Source organism: Pteropus alecto, unplaced genomic scaffold (assembly GCF_000325575.1).
Source record: "Pteropus alecto unplaced genomic scaffold, ASM32557v1 scaffold223, whole genome shotgun sequence".
In the NCBI taxonomy this organism is placed as follows: Eukaryota; Metazoa; Chordata; class Mammalia; order Chiroptera; family Pteropodidae; genus Pteropus; species Pteropus alecto.
The window spans coordinates 1,990,943-2,013,322 of NW_006434441.1; the positions used below are offsets into that span (position 1 = coordinate 1,990,943).

A 22,380-nucleotide genomic window follows, 5' to 3' on the forward strand; every position below is an offset into this window, starting at 1 on the left:
TTATCTTCTTTTTGGGAAAAAATTTTTGTTTTTGGCTGGCCACAGGATAGTTGTATCAGGTTTGGCAGAAGCATGACTCTTTTCTTTACTTGGAGACTAAGTATGGTTTAAGGAAGTGTATATGGGTGCCAAATTGACAAAAGGTGAACTGTGATGGCTGACATACGTCAACTTGGCTAGGCTGAACTACATGTCTTCACACAGGGGCTGGATACCAAGAAGATGAAAGTGGAAGCTGCCAGTCGTCTTTAAGCCTTGGCCAGATGTCCCCACTTCATTCCAATGCAGTCTTCATTTCTTTGCCCCCTTTCCCTCTCTCTTCACTTTCTGACACTCTCTTTACTTGTATGTTGGAATGCCTGACATTGTCCCACAGGCCTTTGAGGCTCTGTTAAGTCTTTCTTCAACATTTTTTTCTCTGTTCTTTGGGTGATTTATCTTCAAAGTAACTGGTTTTCTCTTCTAACTCCTCATGTGATGAGGCCTTCCACTACTTTCAGTGATCAAAGCAGATGACAGGCCAGCCCATATACATGGGAAGGGAAATAAATACTACTAGATAGAAGGAATGACACGAAAGTACAGGCAGAGAAGGAACTGTTGAGGGTCATCTTTGCAGGCACCCTACCGCACATGAATCATTTAATTATGCAGCAATCCTCCCTCCCCAACCACTGTGTGAGTGCCTGTTACTTAGACCCCAGCCAGCACTGGGTGTGATCAATCTCTTTCCTTTTAACCGAAACCGTTTAATATGTTAAGTCTATTTTAAATGAGATGCATCATGAAACAGATAAGAATAAAACAGGTTTACTTCAGCAAAGAAAAAGGAAAAACAGGGACATATGAAGCAACTATACCAATCTTGATCATCTTTGACTCGTTTGACACTATTTTTGCTTTTCCGTACGTTTGAACATTTTTATACGAAGTTTGAAAACTGGAGGTCTGTCTGAGAAGGATCCCTAGCTCCCTACTAGACGTCCGCGTCTGTGTCCTGTGCGTACTTGGGTCACCCCGGCAGGCCCAGAGGAAGCCAAGCTCGGGTGAGTAAAAATGTAGCCCAGACCTGGGGCCCACGTGTGCGGCCAAACCTCGGCATCAGAATAAAGCCAAGGACCCTCAGAGCGCTACTGGAGTGGGTGTGAACACCTCCCCACACTCCCTGTCTGCCATACTCGTTCCATGAACCTTCACTCACACCCACTCGGCGGCGTCTGCATCTCGCCCACCTGGACCGAGGGACCCCGGCAACAACACTGAGCGGCAGCAGGAGCTGACCCGCCCGCGCCGGTCGCTCAGGAGGCCCAGATAGCCCCACCCGCTCTCGCGAGAGGACGCCGTGAGCGAGCCCTAGCCCCGCCTTCGGGTCCTCACGCGAGGACCCTGCGGGGCTGTCCGCAGCTGCGCCGATCTTATTCCGCCTCGTTGCTCGTCCCGGCAATCTCTCACCCCCGGCTGCGCTGCGGCGCAGTCGTGTGGCCTCGGGAATCCAGCTGCCGGCTGAGGCTTCCGTGCGATGAAGGGCAGTCGCGGCAGGCGGTGAGGAGGGCTGCGCAGACGAGAGGCTCTGGCGGCTCCACCATGGCGGTGGCGGTGCGCGCGGCGAGTTGCCTACCTGCGCTGTGCGGTGCGCCCGCGGGTGAGAGCCGGGACGCGGGGCGGGGGCTGCAAGCGGGGCCGGGGCGGGGACAGGGGGCTCGCCCGGGCGGAGGGAAGCGGGGCCCCTCACGCTGGCCTCCGTCCCGCCCAGACCCTCCGTGTGACCTTGCTCTCTTCCGCGCCCTCTCTGGGTCGCACGGTCCCACTGAAAAGTGAGAATGAACTGGAAGTTGTCTCAGGTCCCTTCTGGTTCACCGGACCGCTCGTACGTGCTTGGCAGAGAGGGGCCGGGAACCGCAAGCGAGCGTCACCCTCCTATCGGGTCGCCCACAGTTCATTCGGTGATATCCGGCGAGGTTCGAGGTGGAGGGCGGCCAGCAAAGCTTAAGGGAGAGAGGTCGTCCTGCAGCTCGAGTCTATAGGGTTAGTAGCGGTCGTGTTAGAGTCTGGGCTGGTCAGTGCCATTACGAAAAAGAGGGATGTTTCGGATGTCGGTTTTGCTATCATGATCCTCCCTTGGTTGTTTGCAGCTGGAGGAAGCAGTCCGCTCTCATCCAGCAGTGAGTACATGAGAGTTCTTATTTCTCTCCACATACTCTCCAGCGTTTGTCGTCTGTCCTTTTGATTGTAGTCGTTCTAGTGGGTGTGAAGTGGCATCACTCTGCAGTTTTAATTTACATTTCTCTGATGGCTAATGAGCATCTTGTATTGGTCACTTATATATGTTCTTTGGAGAAGTGTCTATTTAAATCTTTGCCCATTTTTAAATTGGGCTGCCTTTTTATTAATGAATTGTAAGAGTTCTTTATATTTTCTAGATACGAGTTCCTAGTCAGATACGTGATTTGCAAAAAAATTTTCCTATTGTGTTGTCTTTTCACTTTCTTCATAGAGCCCTTTGAAGCACATAAGTTTTAAATTTTGATAAAGTCTGATTTACCTACTTTTTGTTTTTGTTGTTTATGCTATTAGTGTCATATCTAAGAAACCATAGCCAAATCCAAAGTCAGAAAGATTTGTCCTTACTTTTTCTCCTAAGAGTTTTGTAATGTTTGCTATTACCTTTAGGTTTCTGATCCATTTTGAGTTAATTTTATGTATGATGCGAAGTAGGGCTCCGACTTCATTCTTTTGCATGTAGATATTCTATTGTCCCAGCACCATTTGTTGGAAAGATTCTCTCCGCATTGATTTGCCTTGGCACTATTTTCAGAAGTCGGTGCCATCGAGTGCTGTCAGCCTATTGTGAAGCATGATGCTGTGTGGAGTAGTACATGGTACAGTGATGGCCTGTTGCTGTGGGGGCTCCGGAGGGGAGGGGAGCACAGTGCCGAGGGAACATTGCAGGAATTGGGGGCTTCACCCAGAGGTGCTGTTTCAGACAAACTGGAGAACATGTCTGAGACACAGGATGCAAGGGCAGAGTGTCTTCAAGACTAAGAGCCTGGCGTGGTCAGAGGGATTGTGGAGGGAGGTGAGGCTGATGTGGGAGGTTGGGGCCAGGTTGCTGGCCTGGAGGCTCTGCTGAAGGGTTTTGACTTTGTTTTGCAGCCAGTAGGGAGCCAAAGAATGATATATCAGGACTGTAACATGATCAGACCTGTTATTTTAGAAATAGCAGGTGGTGAATGAGAGGGAGCAAACCAGAGGCAGTGAGACCTGGTAGGAGACTGTTGTTACCATGTGGCTGAGAGATGGTGAGGCCTGAACAAAAGAGAGGCAGCGAGATCATAGGACACAGCTGGCAGGTGCATCGATTTTTGAGGAGGATCTATAGGGCTTGGTAACTGGTTAGATGTGAGAGTGAAGGAGACGTGATGTGATATCACTTACTTGGTCAAGTGGTCATGGAGCCCCAAAATCACTCAAATACTTGTTTTGGTTATTTTATTCTACAGATATTAATTTTAGTATGGGTGTTACTGTTTTAAAAGTTCTTTTTCATGTAGAGTTGTATATTTAATTTTTTTTACTTTACAGGTCATTTATGGTCCAGGCAGCTTTACCTACACACCTCCACAGCAGCTTCCGCTTTGGTGCTGAAGACTGTTCTCAGCAATTGTGAGATTGATTCATTTATCTGTCTTTTCTTATAAGACCTAATGTTACTCTATGTAGTTTTTAGAAATGTAAATGAACTTAAACTTCTTCTTTATGATGGAAATGCATAGGGTCTAAAGAGTACTTTTCAAATTTTTTATGATTGTAGTTGTAATTGAAGGCTTTAAATAGCTAATTTATTGAGTGATTACTGTATGTCAGACTTGGAGCATGTTGTTACCTTGGCTAATCATCATACCATGTTAATGAGGGGGCTGTTATTTCTATTTTACAGATGACAAAGTGAGTCTCAGAGGCTAGGTGACTTGCTCAAAGTCACACAGGCAGTAAATGGCAGGACTGGGTCCTGAGTCATTGGTACTGTCACACCTCCTCCTGATAGTCTCTGTGGAGGCCTGTGCTCTGACACCGCAAAGGGCAGGGCCCGCTCCTCAGTCACTCTCCAGAAAGGGAGATGACCATCCCTTGCTGAGCCCACATTGTGCCTGTGGCCAATTAAATCCTGCCTTTTCCACGTGGACTCTGCTTCGGGCAGACTCAAACTCTCATTGTGTCCTTGAGTTTCTGGAACTCTGTGTGTGAGCCTCGCTCTTAGTGTTGGCCCCACCTGCGAGATGCTGGAACACTTGGCTGGAGAGGTCCAGCAGGGGGTCTAGTGGCCTGGGGCCTGCCCTTTACTTGTTTATTTGTTGGTTAGTGACTCATTCATCCATAATCTACTTACTCTGCCCTTTACTACAGGGTGTCCCTGACCCGCGCTGGTATAGGCAGGGCCAGGGAGAAGCCCTCTTGGCTGAGGGGTTGGCCTCGCTGAAGGGCCTGGGTCGGGGTGTGCTGGCTGGCCCAGTGACTGAACAGTTCTCAGCTCCACCACTTCCTGCCTTTGCAACCATGGGCAAATGTCACCCCTCAGACCCTCAGTTTCCTCGTCTATAAAATGAGGACAGTAGTACTTGCTTTGAAGATTGTTGTACTATTTTTTAAAAATATTGTGCTTCCACAGAGCCCTAAAAGGTTTATGTCTTGAAAGCAGGTCCCTTTCCTACCCCTTCCCATCTTCCAGTGTTGTTGCTGTCAATTAAATCCTGCCTTTTCCACGTGGACTCTGCTTCGGGCAGACTCAAACTCTCATTGTGTCCTTGAGTTTCTGGAACTGTGTGTGAGCCTCGCTCTTAGTGTTGGCCCCACCTGCGAGATGCTGGAACACTTGGCTGGAGAGGTCCAGCAGGGGGTCTAGTGGCCTGGGGCCTGCCCTTTACTTGTTTATTTGTTGGTTAGTGACTCATTCATCCATAATCTACTTACTCTGCCCTTTACTACAGGGTGTCCCTGACCCGCGCTGGTATAGGCAGGGCCAGGGAGAAGCCCTCTTGGCTGAGGGGTTGGCCTCGCTGAAGGGCCTGGGTCGGGGTGTGCTGGCTGGCCCAGTGACTGAACAGTTCTCAGCTCCACCACTTCCTGCCTTTGCAACCATGGGCAAATGTCACCCCTCAGACCCTCAGTTTCCTCGTCTATAAAATGAGGACAGTAGTACTTGCTTTGAAGATTGTTGTACTATTTTTTAAAAATATTGTGCTTCCACAGAGCCCTAAAAGGTTTATGTCTTGAAAGCAGGTCCCTTTCCTACCCCTTCCCATCTTCCAGTGACACCTTCAGTTCTCTCAGCTTTCTTCTGCTTATGTTTCTAAGTAGATCGTGTATATCGTTTTTCCCTGTTATCTTTGTTATGCTGATTGCAGAGCTACTCTTACACCACGTACCCTGCTTTTTCCCACACAGGGGACCACACAGTTTGATGGACACTGTGGGCAGTGTCTTAATCATAAATGTTATGTGGTATTCTGTCATTATATTTCCTCTACAATGTTTTCTTTCTCCTGCAGTTAAATATTGCCTCATTTTTAAAAAGTTACTCTGTTTTCTTTGCACCTAGTGCTATATTTTTCTAAATGCTGCAACAAACTGGTCAGAAATATCGCAATAATTTTTATAAAATCTCTCAAATATCACTAGTTAACCAGTTTGATTTAATAGAAAAGACTTAAATTAGAAGGAAGAAATTCTTCCTGGTGAAAACTGGCAGACACTAAAGTGAGACCTTCAGGCACAGGCTGTGTCTTTGAAGAGGTCCACTCTCGGGCTCCTGGGCTTGGCCCCCTGTGGACTCCATGGCGACTGTTTCCTGACACTGGGTGTCATGGGCTGAAGTAATAAGAATTCAAAAGGATCGGGGCAAAAGGGACCACTGATAGTGGTGGGTAATCTTTGATAGCTTCAACATGTGACTTATCACGAGTTACTGCCATTTCTTGTTTTAAAATCACAGCACAATTAAAGTAAACTCAGTTGTAGCAACAGTGTATTAGAAGAGATGATTCCTAAACTCTGAAGTCCATTTTTTTTTATTTTTGACAAGTGGACCTTTTAGGCTAAATACATTATTAGCTATGAATAGTATTTTGGTCTTTTGAAAAAGATTACAGAATTCCAAATCTGATGGTAGTGATTTTTACATGCTTGAAGTTTATCAAAGTTTGCAATATAGTACAAGATAAAAATTCATGTGTACTTGAAATTTTGTTGAAGACCAAGGGTTACAAGAAAAGCTGAAATGTGTCCAACAGCATGGGGTTGGGAACGATCATTGAAGCCCCGAATTTATTTAAAATGAAAAGCTAGTATCTTGTTTACTATTTATTGAATAATTCACTAAGTGAGCTACCTCACTGTGTTGTCTGGGCCAGTCTCCACCTACTTCCATGCCTATTAGTAAGTCACCAAACTGGAGTTGGTATTTAAATTTCATCTACTGACTAGTGTTGTGACTTTTGACAAGTCCCTAATCTTGTAGGCCCAAGACTCTTGTGAAACAAAGGGCTTGGATTAAATGATCTCCTTTTTCCATGTTTATATAGCTAATGGCTTAGCTATCGTAGCCATTTAGAATCAGTTTGTTCCTTATGTTCAACCAGATTCTTTCTTGTTGCTACTTGAGATCATCTGGTGCTTGGCCCTCTGTGGTGATGAAGCTATTGTCACCGTATTCTTCTTCATACTTTCTCAGAGACTGGAGGATAGCTGCTGTCACTCTTTGGCTTTCTGTTTGTCAAGCCTGGAACCCTTAACCAACCCTTTTTCTCTCTAGGGGTTTTAACCCCCTCCTCACCTCTCTGGCAGTCACTAGATTCTCTGCCTAAAGGCATAGCTCAAACATGTGCAGTCCGTTTCTCTAATCAGGGTTTTCTTTCCCACAAGGCCACTGATCCCTTATAGGACACCCCATCCAGGGCAAGGATAAAATGGCTGCCTCTAAAACATGGCTCTTTGAAAACACTTTTTAAAGAGATACATACTATTTAAAAAAAATTCCCCCCAAATCCACAAAAAAGCAAATCTGTCACATCCAGCCTCAGATGCATCTGTCCTCCCCAGAAGCGACCACCGTTGCCAGTTCTGGCATGTGCTTCTGGAGTTAGTCTGTATAGTGTATTCGCACCGTACAAGGGCAGCGCACCCCGTGCTTCCAGCTAGGTCATGGGCAGGTCTGCTTTCCACCGGTCTTCCCACTGCTCGGTCGCTCACAGTGGAGGCTGTGTGGCCTGGAGGAGACAGGGGCATGAGATCCTGTCCTGCAGCACGGTGGCTCCTGTGTGGACAGGTTCACCTCCTTTGTGAGAAAGCGCCACCCATCGTGTGGATGAACTGCACCTTCTCTAACTGGAATGGCCACTTAGGTTATCAGTCCAAAGTTTTGTTTTTATTTTAGAAGAAATACTGTTCTCAAAACCTGATTCTTAAAGTTTAGTAACTTAGTGACTTAATTTTTTCAGGAACGATTAATTGTTTGATGCTGGCAGTGTTTCTGCACAGCCATGGAGCAAATAACTCAGGGTTTTGTTCCATCTCCCTCCAGGCCCTTTGTCATCTCCAGGAACCACTGACACTCGCCATTTCAGCAGCTTGACCCATGTGCAGCAGACACAGGGCTGGGCTGCTTCGCTCAGCAATTCAGTGGGCCAGTGGTACAGACCCTACAGTTTCTTCACTAAACGTACGTAGACTGGCCACCAGCTTCCTGTTTCATGAAGTGAGAGAATAAAAGGTGCTTTGTATCTTCATTGTTCTTCTTTTTCTTCTTTTTCCTTAATTAAATTAATTTTAACACTCAGGTGATTAGTTGTGATATACTAGTAAAGTAAAATTGTTCCTTCATGTAGCTTGTAGAATTACCTCACGTGCTATCAGCCATATTTGTTTGTACTTTGGGGACCACTAGTTTGCTTTAGTCCTAACCCCCATTTGGGGCACCTGAGGTCTATAATCATGTGATATACGCAAAGAAGAATTTAATTTTGCTTTCACTGCTATAGTGGTCAAGTGAAGCTGGTGTCTTCTGGCCTTTTTTATTCAGTGGATCATAGATCATTTCTTGAAAGTTAAAAAAAAAAACAATCTTTCATTACAGTGACAGCAGCTGAGCTGTGGAAAGGTGCTTTGGCAGAGACTGGTGCTGGAGCAAGGAAGGGAAGAGGCAAGAGAACTAAGAAAAAGAGAAGAAAGGATTTGAACAGGGGTCAGATCATTGGTGAAGGTAAACTTATTAAAACAGCTAATGTGCTTTTTAGGTTTTATTTTCCAAATTTTATAGGTATTTTCACAATCTAGAAGCATCAAAACATTTCTCTTGAAGGGTGCTGGGGTCTGCAGCTTACTTATGGCCCCATGATTCTGGGAGAGGAAAATTCCATGGAAATGAATTCATTCATTCATTCATTCATTCAGTCAGTCAATAAGCCTTCTATGCCTGGTGTGGTATCTGCTGTGACAGTCCCCACCCTCAATAAACTTACAAGACAGTGATAGAAGATAAGTAGAGGGTTGGCAACTCTCTGCAGTGGTTCCAGCTTTGTGAGCCACGCAGTTTGGTTACAACCATTCAACTGTTTTGTGTTGTTGAGGCACAAAAACAGTCATAGACAATACATAATCAAATTGACATACCTTGTTCCAATAAAACTTTATTTACAGAAATAAGTGGTGGGCTGGATTTGGCCCATGGCCCTTAGTTTGCCTACCCTGGGAACACGTTGTTTATGCTTGTGTTTTTTGAAGAGTAGAAATTGTATGGTGTCCTCTACTTGACACTTTGTGTTGTGGTTGCTGACAATGTTTGTGGTAGTAGTAGCCTTTCAGGCATGAAGAAAACACCTTCACTGTCCTGCTTACCGTCTTTCTGCCTGGATGTTTTTCTCTGTGACTTACCTTGTATTTTATCTTACTTTTTAACATTTAGAAAAAATATAATAATCACATGTATATACTTCTCAGTAACAAATTCAGACTAGGAGAAACGCGAGCTCTCCCGATGCCCTTTCCATCTCCCCTACCCCAGCTGCCACCCCCAAGGAAACCGCTCATCTCATTCTGGTGTGTTGCCTTCTGACATTTTTTTGATGCTTTTTTGTACATAAAAACCCTGAAAGAAATATATTTTTTCTTCTTTTTAAAAGTAATTATGTTAGATTATGTGGTACATACTGTCTTATCATGTACCTTTTCCACTCGATGATAGGTCTTGGAAATTGTTCCATGTCAGCACCTATAGTGCTGCCTCGTTCTTTCAGTTCAGTGCGGACGCTTTCGTAGGTTGGATGTGCCATGGTTTGTTGAGGTGCTCTGGTGGACGTCCTCGTCCATGTACATGTACGCCTTATACCTGTGCAGGAGTGTTTCTGTCAGTAGCACCGTGAAGTAGAATTAGTAGCCGTTAGGGGAGGTGCATTGAAAATTTTTATGGACATGCCAATGGCCCGCCAGGTGACTGTGTGAGTTTATACTCCTATAAGCAGTGTCGTCTGTATACCCATTGCCTGGTATTTTATCACTCAAGAAATGAATGACTTTTAAAAATTCTTCTTCATGTGTGTTTTTAAACCTTCAGGGCGTAGTGGCTTCCTTTGGCCTGGTCTGAATGTCCCTCTTATGAGAGATGGAGCTGTGCAGGCCATTGCCCAGAGAAGCAAGGAGGAGCAGGAGAAAGTAGAGGCTGACATGATCCAGCAGAGGGACGAGTGGGACCGGAAGAAGAAGATGAAGGTTAAACGAGAGCGTGGCTGGAGTGGAAACACGTGGGGTGGTGTCAGTCTTGGCCCCCCCGACCCCGGCCCCAATGGAGGTAGCAGAGTCCTGCTTTGCTGGCCTTTATGACAGAGGGACCCTTTGTGTCGGGTTCCTCATTGTGATCTTACTTACCTGTTCAGGCTGCTTTTCTACAAAGAATGATTTGAGCATCACTGAAGTGACTTCACATGGTTATCCAGGTGTATTTTATAGAGCATGAGAGGCCTGTAGCCAAGAGGCACTTCAGTGCCAATCCTGGGTTCTGGTGCCGTCATTATGCGGCTTCTCAGCTGTGCTGGCATATGTCAGGGGTCTGTCTGCACAAGCAGCTACCCAAATGTGGGTCTCGAGTCCTGTGGGGGCACGGTGTGTGCTGCTGGTTCCATCATAGCACAAAGTAGGTAGTGACCATCAGCCTCATGGGAGCATGCGTGGAAGCAAAATGGTGGTACTTAGTAGGTCAAATTAGAAAACAAAGTTCTCTGCCCCCTGAGCCCCCCGAGCATGTAGGGAAGTGAAAATCATCCAGAAAATTCCTTCTTGAGGAGGCGGGGGAAGAAATAGACAAGGGTTGGGCAGCTTTCTTAAGTTTGGCTAAAAGAACAGGGCGGGGGCTGAGATGGAGAGACCCAGACAGACCTGCTTATTACTGAACAAGATGCTTCAGTGGGAGGAGGGAGAGGTAGGAGGGAGGGGAACCGACCTGCCAAGGCCCTGGTGAGAGCCGAGGACTAGAGTGTAGATGAAAAGATTAGCTGGTGACAGATTCAGATGAGCCTGTGATATTGGCAGTGAAAGTGTAGGGGGCAGGCGTGTGAGTGGCATCTGCCTGGTTCCATCATAGCGCCTGGTGGCTCCACTTCTCTGGAGGAGAAGTGGGTGGTCATCTGCTGAAAGGAGGATGGGGTACTGGTGAGCATGGCCACCAGAATATTTTGATAGGCAGTGGAGTATTGGACTGGCTTTGCATTATCCAGTGGACTGGACTGGACAGCTTAGAGGAGAGAGACTGACCATGAGTTGATAGTTGTTGGAACTGGCTAAGGGGCACATTAGCTGTCATTCTGCTGTTCTGTGACGGAAATTTTCTATCGTAAAACGTTAATAAAAGAGCACAACATGTTTGAAGTGGTGCTGTGGTGAGTAGAAAGAGGCCTGACTAAAAGGACATAAAGGCTGACAGGCAGCGGGCAGCACGCAATTGAGTTGGAGCCCATGGATGTTTGTTGGCCCTTGTGTGCACTGTGCTTTGCTTCTCTCCTCCGTGGCCGAATGGCTGCATTTGCTCAGGCCTGGTCACTGGTGGAGAGAAGAGCATGAGGGAGCTGAGGGCATTCCCGGGATTTGGTGCGGACGGCGGACTGGTGTCTTGGAGTGGGCAGGCTGTGCAGACCAGATCCATTTGGCGATGGTGATGGACCAGGGCATGGCCTGGGAGGTGGCGCCGGACAACGCGAGGTTCTTTCTCACTTGAATGTCACTGACGGTGACTGTTGAAAACACTTTTGTGCACTGTGTAGACACACTTGTCTGTACGCCTGTTTCTCAATGGTGATGGACCAGGGCGTGGCCTGGGAGGTGGCACCGGACAACGCGAGGTTCTTTCTCACTTGAATGTTACTGACGGTGCCTGTTGAAAACACTTTTGTGCACTAACTGTGTAGACACACTTGTCTGTACGCCTGTTTCTTTTCTCTCTACAGAAACCTATGATGACTTTGACACCAGGATACTTGAGGTAGGCATGTGGCTTCAGTATCCAGTGCGGCCTTTGGGGAGGTGGGGAGTTGGGGCGGGTGGCATGGGACTAGGCAAGAGGGACTGTGAGGGGTGAGGGAAAGCCCTGATGCCTGATTTTTCTGAGACACAGAGATAATTTGGGTAAGAAAAGAATGAAACTCGAATTTCAATCACTTGATAACGGCCTCACTGACTACTGCCCTTTTGGGAAGCTTTGTGTTGAGGTGTGGTGACAAGGCAGTTTTGGTGGTATTGACAATAATAGAAATTGGTGATTACATCTTGATTTCCTCCTTCCAAACACTGAAGCAGCATCAGCGATCTTTCCTTGAATTACAAACCAGCCATATCTACATCAGTTCAGGGAGCAACCTGGCAGAGCAGAGGAGCAAGGGCAGAAGGCCAGAACTGCTTCTCTGGGGGAAATCACCCAGCAGGCCTGGAAACAGAAACCTGTATCAGGTCAATTTCAGGCACTTTACAGGGCTTTCCTTAAAATAGTCCTCTTCCCGTGGAGCACTGCGTGCTTCTTCAGCCTTAACTACCGTATGGAGTAACCATTTATCGAGTCCTTGACTAGATGTGCATATTTCTTCTTACCAATTGCATTATATAATTTAAAACATGTTCACAGTGTTGTATGTCTTTGGGTCCCTGTGCGTACCTTCTGGGAGTCAGTCCCCTTGAAGAATCCCCACGTGTGGGCAGTTTCCTTTGAGATGGTCCCCAGGGCAGGCTCCAGCTCCCTTTTCCTTTAACCTCATTAGGGCGCCGCCATGTGAGCAGTGTAATGAAGTTTCATGGTTTCTGGGCTTTTAAGCATGCCCCCCGCCCCACATGCAGACTTTCTTGTCGTTCACAGTGAGCAGGGGTTTCCAGATTTTCTGTTCTCAGGTGAGCCTAATCCTTAATATTGAGATCCAGTCCTGTGCTGTTTCTATATACTGTGTTTTATCATTTCTGAGATGCACATTTACATTTATATTTATTCACTTTTTAATCTTTCTGTTTTTGGGATATGTCTTCTAGCCAGTCAGTTATAAACTGTGTCAAAGTTTAATCAGCAACTTTTTTCCTTTTTGCACCTTCGTTAAGATGGGGTACTGTGAGCTGTATAGTGTGTGCATGTGTGGGTTTCCGCACCCGGGCGCAGAGACTACTCCAGTCCCTACTTCAGAATTTTCTTAAGGTGTCATATTTATGAAACATTCTGTCTTTTAGGTAAGAAATGTTTTCAATATGACAGCAAAAGAGGGAAGAAAGAGATCAGTCCGTGTCCTGGTCGCTGTGGGGAATGGCAAAGGAGCCGCAGGTGAATGACATGAGCAGTGCTGGTGTTGGAGGTGGGGTGAGACAGGTGTGGCCTGGGCTTCGCTCTGGAGTCTGTGGGTTTGTGCTGCCAGCCAGACTTTCTATTGATGAAACTTTTTGTGGTTTGAGCTCACAAACCTTTTGGTCAACTCATAAAATTCCCTAGCGGGGAAAGAAAGAGTAGATCTTTTTACATCTGCCTTTTCCTGTGAGGTCACTGGACATTTTAAAAGGCTTATTGTGTTATGTAGAGTAGTGAAAAATTAGGGGGAACCACTAAATGTTAACAATAGGGACGCAGTTACAAAAAGAATATAGTCATGCATTGTAACGTCTGTTGCCACTCAAGGATTATGGAAACCTACTCGCAAAATAATGCTAAGTGAGAAAACATGACTTCATATAAGCCTGTAAAATATAATTCCAGTTTTTTCTTTAAAAATATGTTTTTATACACAAAGTAAAGATTGGAAGGATATACACTGAAAGATTTATGACGTTTACTCTAATTCATAGGCTTACCACTCATTTAAAATTTATTTTTTAAGCTTCCATAGCGAACATCTGTTTTGAAATGTATACCTGAATGTGTCGGGGAAAGAAAAGTGCCTATTTAACCCACACTGACACTCCAAACAAGTGTACATGTGGGTAGTATGGTGCCAGGGGAAGCCAATCCTAACATTTATTTTTTTTTATCTTTCCAGAAATTCTGTATTCACATATCTTTTTAAAAAAGTTTTGGGAGCATTTGAGATCTTGTTCCCTGGCACATGTCATCAGTTTGGCTCAAAATAACTCTTATAAAAATTAAAAAAAAAAAAAAAAGAATGCGGAAAAGTCACAATGCATCCTGATTTCTCACTCAGCTGCGCCCTCGGGTTCCTGCTTCCTCTTTGAGCTGACTGTGTGGTGTCCTTGTGTGGGTAGTGTAGGTTGTGTTACTTTTTCCTTATTGCTGAATGTTTATATTGTTTCCATACGTCGTTTCCAGTTTCGTGGTAATTGTACATTTAATTTGTTATACCTTCACAAGATTATCAATAGGGGAATTTCCTGCAGTGCAATTCCTGCCTCAGCTTGGTCTGCGTTTGGGATGTTGATGGGTGTTGCCAGAGCCCTCAGTTTCTATTCGGCTGTTCCCTCCCACCCTTGCCCACCCTGGATAACATCAGACTTTACTGATCATTAGTATCACAGTGAAACACACCTCGCAGTTTGGGTTTACGTTTCTTTAATCGTGAGAGTTTGGACACCATTGCACATGTTTGTCAGCCATTGTCATTCCCTCCAGCTCTGTGAGTTCACACGCTTTGTGCATTTTTCTGTTGGGTGATTGCTCTTCTCGATAGTATAAGCTCTTTGTAAGTTGAGGACATTGGCCCTTTGTCTGTCATATATTTTGACTTAGTTTTTTATTTTTTTCCCGTGAAAGTTTTAAATCCACAGACGTTTTAAACTTTTATATAGCAGGTTTATCAGTTTTTTTTAAACTTCTGGTTTTCTGGTTTTGTGCTTGGAAAACCTTCATTTGAAGATTATAAATGTGTTTACTCATAGTTTCGTCTAGGGCTTGTGTGGTTTAATTTGTTATGTTTATACTAGGAACTGGACTCTCTTAGTCCCAGGTTCTCAGATGTCTTGTATATCTCATGGAGCAGTGTTGTCTTATGTTATCTTCCTGTGTGTCATTTAAAAATAAAATACATTCTTCAAAATAAATAATTCGCAGTGACGGCAAAGAGTGGAGACATTTCCATTGACTTGTGATTAAACCTCATCTCATCAGTTTAAGCATTTACAAGCTCAGGAACCCTTGATTTTATTTCCTAGTTCATTGAAATCTGAATTGCATTTGAAAGTTCCAGTGAAATCATGGTTTTACTCTATAGCAGTATGTTTTTCCCAACCTTCTGGCCTTTGTAATCTATTTTCAAAAATGTGCAAAAACATATACCTTACTGATTTAGGGCATGGTTGGTTTTATTTTTAATAGAGTATATTTAGGTTTAACTAGAGATTTATAAAAGGTAATGTTACGGATTTCATAGATACTTCAAATATACTGTTTCCAAAATTGCCCCCAAACAGGTAAGCAAATCTCTGCAGCCTCACACTTTGTCATTCGTTTTGGGTAGCACGTTTCCTGTAGGCAGAAGAAAAATGGAGCACTATGAAATATTGCAGGAGCTGATACTTGAAATGTGGTGAAAGACATTATGTGCCAAATTTATGCCTCTTTTCATAGTTTGGCTTTTCCTTTTAAAGGTTTTGCCATTGGGAAAGCCACTGAACGGATGGATGCTTTCAGAAAGGTATGTACATTTTTTCCTTTGTTGACAGTAAGAGATGAATAAGCTATGGATAGACACCATGGGAACCACACACAAAGCCTATAGAATGAAAAGACCTCTCCCCTGAGGCGTCCCATCCGAGTTCCTGAACCTCACAGAGCAATTTCTTTCTTTCTTTTTTTTTTTTTAGGCAAGGCAACCCTTGGTTGACTTCACAGATTGCAAAGACCTTGTCAGCTTACAATCCCGTATTTTTTATTTTTTTATGCCTACAGCACCTGGTCTTCCTCGGTGGTCTCCTATCCAAATACTAAACAGGCCCAACCCTGCTTAGCTTCCCAGATCAGACGGGATCGGGCTTTTTCAGGGTGGCGTGGCCGTAGACCACAAAGCAATTTCTGAAGGACCTGTACCCTTTTGCATCATTTTCACCAGACTCATGATTGTTACCAAGATTGCGAGACAACTGGGAGAGTGTGTCACACGACAGGATGTTCAGGACACTCAGGAATTATTAATTTTTTGAGGGGTGATAGTGATATCATGGTTATGACTTTTTAAATTTAATCATTAGTTTTTAGAAGTACATACTGAAATTGTTGTGTACGAGTTTGAAATTTTCCATAATACAATATTTTATGAAAGGCACTTTTCAAAATCTCTTAAGAAAATGTAAATTCCAGCAGTAGATTTAAGAAAAGTATTGGCCTTCTTTCTTTCAGGCCAAGAACAGAGCAGTTCATTATTTGCATTATGTGGAACGATATGAAGGCCATACAAGTGAGTGTTAATCTTTTCTTTTAAAATTTGCAGGGTGATGTTTATTCGTTACATGTGGCAGTATATCTCTATGGTATTCGTTACATGTGGCAGTATGTCTCTATGATGGTTGTTTTCTCTGTTTGTTGCTGCGTTCTTACCTTAAAAATAAAAAACGTGGAAACAAATGTTCTCTCCTGGGAAGGAGAGTGAAGTCAGACCTTGTCGCTCATCCCTGGCCACTGCTTGTTGGCTGCTTAGTCAGGGCCATATTGGTTGCTCTGTAATGTCCGCAGGGGCATTCAAGCCGCACACCTAACCCTGTTCATCTTTGTGTTCTCGCCCTCCAGTATTCCATGACATCTCTTTAACATTTAAGAGGACACACATCAAGATGAAGAAACAACCCAGAGGTAACTAAAAAACAATTATAATTTGTTGGCAGTATAGCACAGCGGTTATAACAGTTTCATCCTGTCCTCTGCCTTTGCTTACCTTCACTTGAACTCATTCTGAAAATGCCCAACAGAGATGCCTCAGTCAGATTTGAGAAGCTGAGGCTCGGGGCTCTGTGAGCACAGCCTGCTGCAGGAGTGAGTCTGGTGGGAAGAGCACATTAGCAAAAGGAAGTAGCAGCTGAGTGAGTAGTTGGGTTTGGACAAGTGGAGACAATAGTTCCCCAAGAGAATTCATTGATGCTTTTAAATGGTTCTGTCCTTGTGGCTTATTCAGTTCCAGTCGCTCACTATCATCACCAGTAGTAATTAGACATCAAAATACAGTCGGCTCTGGGATGCAGGGACGGGCCTTCTCCCTCTCTGGGGCTGAATCCCAAGAAGAGCTTTCAGGCAGCTCTGTTAATTTTCATGACAGCCCTGGTTTTTTGCCCAGGTGTTTGAAGAATTTATATGTTATTTCTTTAATCCGAATAAGATCTCATTTAAATAAGTGTCATCATCGAAGTTAAGTGAGTTGTCAAGAGTCACCCAGCTAGGAAGTGATGGAGCCAGACTGCGAACCAGGCTCACCCAAGCCCAGAGCCTGGAGCTGTGTGGAAGCGACAGGGTGACTGAGTCCGAGTTCTCCCTTCTCTAGGGTATGGCCTCCGCTGCCACCGGGCCATCATCACCATCTGCCGTCTCATTGGCATCAAAGACATGTACGCCAGGGTCTCCGGGTCCCTCAACATGCTCAACCTCACGCGGGGCCTCTTCCACGGGCTTGCGCACCAGGTAACGCCACCCTGGGTCTGAAACAGAAATTCCTGCCTGTGTTTCAGGTGCCAGTATCAAGGCCGCCATGTGCCTGGGGTGCCCCGGAGTTGCCATCCTGGGGCCGCCCAAGGATGCAGGGCTTCTGTGCTCTTCAGTCAGGTGGTCCAACAAGAGACTTAATTCTCGGCGGTTACCCTTTAAAAAATACTTCCTGGGTGTTTTGAACTTTTAAAATTAAGTATTTTGAAAAGCTAGTTATTATAATTTTTGTCTTATGAAAAGCAGACATTTGTTCTAAAGCTTCAACACCATAGAAGTTAAAGTAAAAAAAAAGTCTGTTTCTTGATGTAGTTCTTTCCTTAGTGCTGGCCCTGTCGCTCATGGGAGCCATCTGAGCAGGAGTGCGTCAGGTCGCACGGACTGCGTAGGCAGCTTAGCCCGGCCGAACTAGATGGGACTGGGTGCTGATGGGCCAGGTCCTTTCTCCACAGCCCAGCGGCTGATGGTCACCTGCACAGCAGAGGTGAAGGACCAACTGTCCTTTGAAGGGATGGGTAGCTCTTAGCAGAACAGCCAGACAGGCTGAGAGACTCCATTTGCTGAGGACTTTGATGGGCTTCCTGATACTGAGTTTGATGGCTGCTTTTGAATAAAATGATCCTTGGAAAATTGCAGGTGTCTGTTTAAAAAGGAAAATTGATCAAAGAGAAAGCTTTGTTTAAAAGATCTTTTTTGAACAGCTATTTGTGCACGTATGCGTGCACTATCCAAAACACCCTTCAAAAGTACTTCTAAATGTAAACTTGTTAGAAGTTGACTTCATTGAAGTAACAGATTGGTTGTGGACAGGTCATGGTCATGGTCAGAACACTTGGTCACTTCCATTTCTGTTTTACATTAGTACTTCGAATATTCTGATGTAATTACTGATTCCCTCTTATATGCCCTCAGCTGTAAAAAACTTGGATTATTTTAATGTGCTACCCAAGAGAAAAAAGTGCCACCAATTTTAGTAACATAAAAAAAATAATTGATTGTAAGAAACACTGACTTATTTTGTTTTTATGAAACGGCTCATCTCTTCTGATTTCAAACGTGTGTAGAATTAGGATAGTACATGTGGGCGTAGAGTGTGCAAATGTGAGATTGAACACATCAGTACCTATTTTGATGTACCATCAGTAAACCATCTACTAGATTTATTTCCCTGTTTCCAGACTTTGACAGAACCTCTGTCACAGATCCCTGTGGTACTGTGATCCAGTGTCCATGGGGAGCAGCTCGTGGCCGCTTGTTTCTCTGCCAGCCCCACCCAGCCTCAGTTATTTTGAACCAAATCTCAAGACATCATTTTATTTCAATATGTATTTCTAAAAGATATAGATTTGAAAGTACCCCGGCATACTATTATCTTACCTAAAACAATTCACAGAGATTTGGTATCATCACATATCTTGTCAGTGCTCCTAAAAATATCTACTTATCAGATTAAAAAATTTTTTACACAATTTGTTTGAATCAGATTACAGATAGGTCAATACAGTGTAAATTCTGCCATGTCTTTTAAGTCACTTTACTGTGTAGGTTCCCTTTTCTTTCTTCATGTGTCCTGTTGAAGAAACGAGGTCGTGTCCTGTGGTTTCCCAGTCTGGTGCTAACTGCATGTCTGTGGGTTCTTTGCATCCCCTCCCCCGTCGCGTCCTCTGGATTGGGAGCTGGGGTTTGATGAGACCCAGACTGATGGGGCGCATTGTGGCTCACGATTGGGCGGGCTGGAAGGCTGGAGACCAGGGCCCTTGCTCCCTCCCGCTGCGGTGGGAGATGGGCTGAGATGATTCCATCTGCAACAGGTCCCCCAGAAGCACCTGCAAGGGCATTCACCAGTGGCACAGTGCCCTCACTACTGGCTCCCTGCTGGCCAAGGCGGTGACGCCCAGGGTCACAGATGTGCCTCGCAGACTTAACTGCTGTCTCCTCTGGTCTCACAGGAAACCCACCAGCAGCTGGCCAACAAGAAGGGTCTTCACGTCGTGGAGTTCCGGGAGGAGTGCGGCCCGCTGCCCATTGTGGTGGCCTCGCCCCAAGGGGCCCTGAGGAAGGACCCGGAGCCCGAGGACGAGGTTCCAGATTGCAAACTGGACTGGGGGGAGGTGAAGGCCACCCAGGGAGTGAAGCGTTCTGTGTGGTCAGGCCTAAAGCGAGCAGCTGCCTGAGCTGCCTCTGCCTTGTCCCCCGCGGGGCCAGCTGTGTGCAGCACCTGTGGCTCGATCTTCATGTCCCAGGCGGTGGTGTTTGTAAAGGAAAGGCTGACCTTAATTTCTTTATTTATGAATGATAAATAAGCAGAGCTGTAACCCACTGAGCACATGCAGTGTACCAGTCACCATGATGGGAGTTTTCACCCAGCTCTCAGCCTCGGGGCCGCTTTACGTGTGCACGTAAACCAGTGGCAACAGGTGAGCCACCTAATGGGAAAGGGCATGCAGTCCAGGTACAGTTACTTGCCTAGTCATGCAGCTGGAAGATAGAGGAAAATGGGCCAGCCTTGTTCTTTCTGACTCCCGTGAAGCCTCTTGGCATGGGTGTTTTAGCGACTGCTCTAGGCTCATGTGGCACTCACCCCTCATTGCAGTCTGTGGTGTGGCTTCACCCCTCTTGGCAGTGTTTTAACATTTCCTCTGCCTGCACTGAGAACCATGTTGGACAGTGTTATCCTTTCTGCTTCAACCATCGAAGTAACAGAAAACTCAAGAACAAAAGCCCATTGTATTTACCCACTTTCATACTCTTTCTGTTGCTTGAGCGTCTTCCTGATACCCCAGGTGTCCTCCTCACATCATTCTGAGTAGGAAGAGCCCAGGCCCCTACCTCCTCTTTTACTCTCATGACTTCCACATGCTCATTTCTGACACCAGATATGGGAGTTCACCCCCATGAAGCAGTTCTCTCTGACACCAGCTGTGTGTCCTACAGTTGCCTCAGTCCTGACACTGTTTGACTGGAGATGGCATCAGACTCCATAGATTCAGTGTTAGTCCTGTAAGTCACCTTTGCTTCTGACTGGCTGGCTCGAAATCAGAGGCTGCCCTCAAACTCCTGAATTGGGTTCCGTTAACTTGCTGGAACAGCTTGCAGAACTCGGGGAATAAATCAGAGGCTGCCCTCAAACTCCTGCATTGGGAGTTAACTTGCTGGAACAGCTTGCAGAACTCGGGGAAAACAGTCCACTTAACGTTTACAGTTTGTTATAAGAGGATGTGTTGAAGGATGCGGGTGAACAGCAGAGGGGACAGAGGCAGGGGTAAGTGGGGGAGGCATTTGCAGGGGGCAGAGCTTCCAGGTTCCCGGCACCCCCTCCCCAACCTTCCTGGGCATCAACCTAGAAGTTCTCCCAGCCCGTCCATCCAGGATTTTATGGAGGCTCCCTTGTCCTCGGCTGGAATGGGGGCGCTGCCCCACTTTAGTCAAGTGGGAATTGAGGTCCAGGTGACCTCAGGCTTCACTTCTGCCTGGAAGCAGGAGTGGCAGTCCAGTGACACTGCGGGATGGGAGAAAGCCACATCAGGCAGGACGGCGCTTGGCCTGTGACACCAGATGAGGATGGGGCTACATTTTTCTCTGTGACATTGGCTTGAGTAAGGAAGGTAGTTATCATCTAGATATTTTCTGTCTTGTTGGGTTATCCTCTCTCCTTACATAGCTAAGACATCAAGACATTCAACTTCAGGAGACAAATGACAGTGATCTCTCAGAGGTAGTAAACAAATGAAATTATCCTCCCTTACCACCTGGAGAAAGTCTGCAGAAGGAACCTCTCAGGACCTTGTGGTCTTCCTGGGTTGAGGAGATGGGGTTGGGGGTTCCAGGGCCATCCAGGCAGCCAGAGTTCACAGGGAGTGGGGAGCTGCCCAGCAAGAGAGCTGAGGCCTGCGGGGGTTCCCGGCTGCACTGTGTGTGCAGCATGGTGCGTGCCTGTGAGGGAGCTGCCCACAACCAGAGAGCTAACACCCAAAAGGGCCAAAGGGAACAGCGTTTGGAGTGGAAACTTGTAACCCATGCTGCCTTCAAGGAGCAGTAAGACATCTCGCCTTGATGGTAGGAGTACTAATCCTGCACAAAACCCAGCTCTGCTTCCACTTCAGACCTAAGGAGCAAGATCCGACTATGACAACTGTTTCCACATAATAAAGCTCGCGAATATTGGTAACAGTACAAATGTGTCTAGTGAGGTGCGGTTTACAGTGCCTGGCCTCTGGTAAAAATCACCAAGAATGCAAAGGTGCATGAAAATAAAATATGAGAGAAAACCAACCAGTTGAAACAACCCTGAAATAACAACAACCTAGTAAATAAGGACATTGAAACAGATGAGTAGACAAGGACTCTATTCCATATTTCAAAAAACTAAACATGTTCAGAGGCATGGAAGATAAAATATGCAAATAAAACTTTGAGAGATGAAAAACATCCTGATGTAGTTAAGAGCAGGTGGGACACTGAGGAAGAGATGAATGAACTTGAAGACAGCAACAAAAACACCCAAAATTGAACTGAAGTACTGAGGAAGGACAGGTCTCTGGTGTCCACCCTCTTGGGGGAAGAGAGAGGTCCAGCATGTCGCCTTGGTCCTCCTGCTGACGTGGAGACTCCAAAGGGACCAAGCCCACATGTGCCTGTGTAGTCGTGCCCAAGAAAGGAGGGGCCTCATACCACCTTTGTCCTGTGCATCTCTCCCGGTCACCTGGCCACACGCAGACTCTGCCAGCTTCTGCAGCCACATCTGTCTTTTCTCACAGATATTCTGTCTAGAGAACAAGTTATCTGGGCCCAGAGGCAACAGAGTTGGGCTTCTTACTGCTCAGGATTGGGGGTGGTTCTCCCATCCGCGAGGGCTGGAAGACACTGTGCTCAGGGAGATAGGGGACATGGGGGAGGCCCTCGTTCCTGGGACACTTCTGCAGGTTGGCTCCGTCCCTCCCTGCCTGGCCTGGGCTTCTGCCTCAGCATGGAGCAGGGCCTCAGTGAGTATGACTCAGTGTCAAAGGACCTGCCTCCTTGTCTGCACAGTGGAAATGACAGTAGCACCCACCCAGGAGAGCTGTTGTGAGGTAGCAGCAAAGAATATGTGGGGAGCTCAGCTTCAGTCACAGGGAAGGATGCCACTGTAACAGGAGGGAACAAAGCTGAGCTGGCATGGGCCAGATGCTGACCACATGGCGGCCGTCTATCGCCCCTTCCAGCACCCCTCTTTCCCCACCTTCCTGCCTGGTGCGGGCACG

The 22,380-nt window shown here is 46.0% G+C and overlaps 1 protein-coding gene and 1 pseudogene across 2 annotated transcripts; one reads left to right on the forward strand and one right to left on the reverse strand.

The window, feature by feature from the left end:
• Positions 1–1,380: 1,380 nt before the first annotated feature.
• MRPS5 (mitochondrial ribosomal protein S5) lies at positions 1,381–19,879 on the forward strand. Of its 2 annotated transcripts, none has more exons than XM_006909442.3 (12): positions 1,381–1,642; positions 3,583–3,663; positions 7,577–7,714; positions 8,129–8,254; positions 9,605–9,838; positions 11,487–11,521; positions 12,745–12,835; positions 15,103–15,149; positions 15,851–15,908; positions 16,238–16,300; positions 16,983–17,119; positions 19,090–19,879. In XM_006909442.3, exons 1-12 carry the CDS (start codon positions 1,585–1,587, stop codon positions 19,312–19,314), a joined length of 1,293 nt encoding a protein of 430 aa, XP_006909504.1. In that variant the 5' UTR covers positions 1,381–1,584; the 3' UTR covers positions 19,315–19,879. The 2 variants fall into 2 exon arrangements, with proteins under 2 accessions (XP_006909504.1, XP_024900819.1); XM_025045051.1 differs by lacking the exon at positions 1,381–1,642 and adding an exon at positions 2,093–2,162.
• On the reverse strand, positions 15,395–15,513 carry LOC112477861 (annotated as a pseudogene).
• Positions 19,880–22,380: the final 2,501 nt, after the last annotated feature.

Excerpts from the sequence above, each read along its gene's own strand:
- MRPS5 (XM_006909442.3), top strand. The coding sequence starts at position 1,585 with ATGGCGGTGGCGGTGCGCGCGGCGAGTTGCCTACCTGCGCTGTGCGGT. Across the intron at positions 8,255-9,604 it reads GGGTCAGATCATTGGTGAAG|GGCGTAGTGGCTTCCTTTGG; the intron begins GTAAACTTATTA and ends TTAAACCTTCAG. Across the intron at positions 15,150-15,850 it reads GGATGGATGCTTTCAGAAAG|GCCAAGAACAGAGCAGTTCA; the intron begins GTATGTACATTT and ends TCTTTCTTTCAG.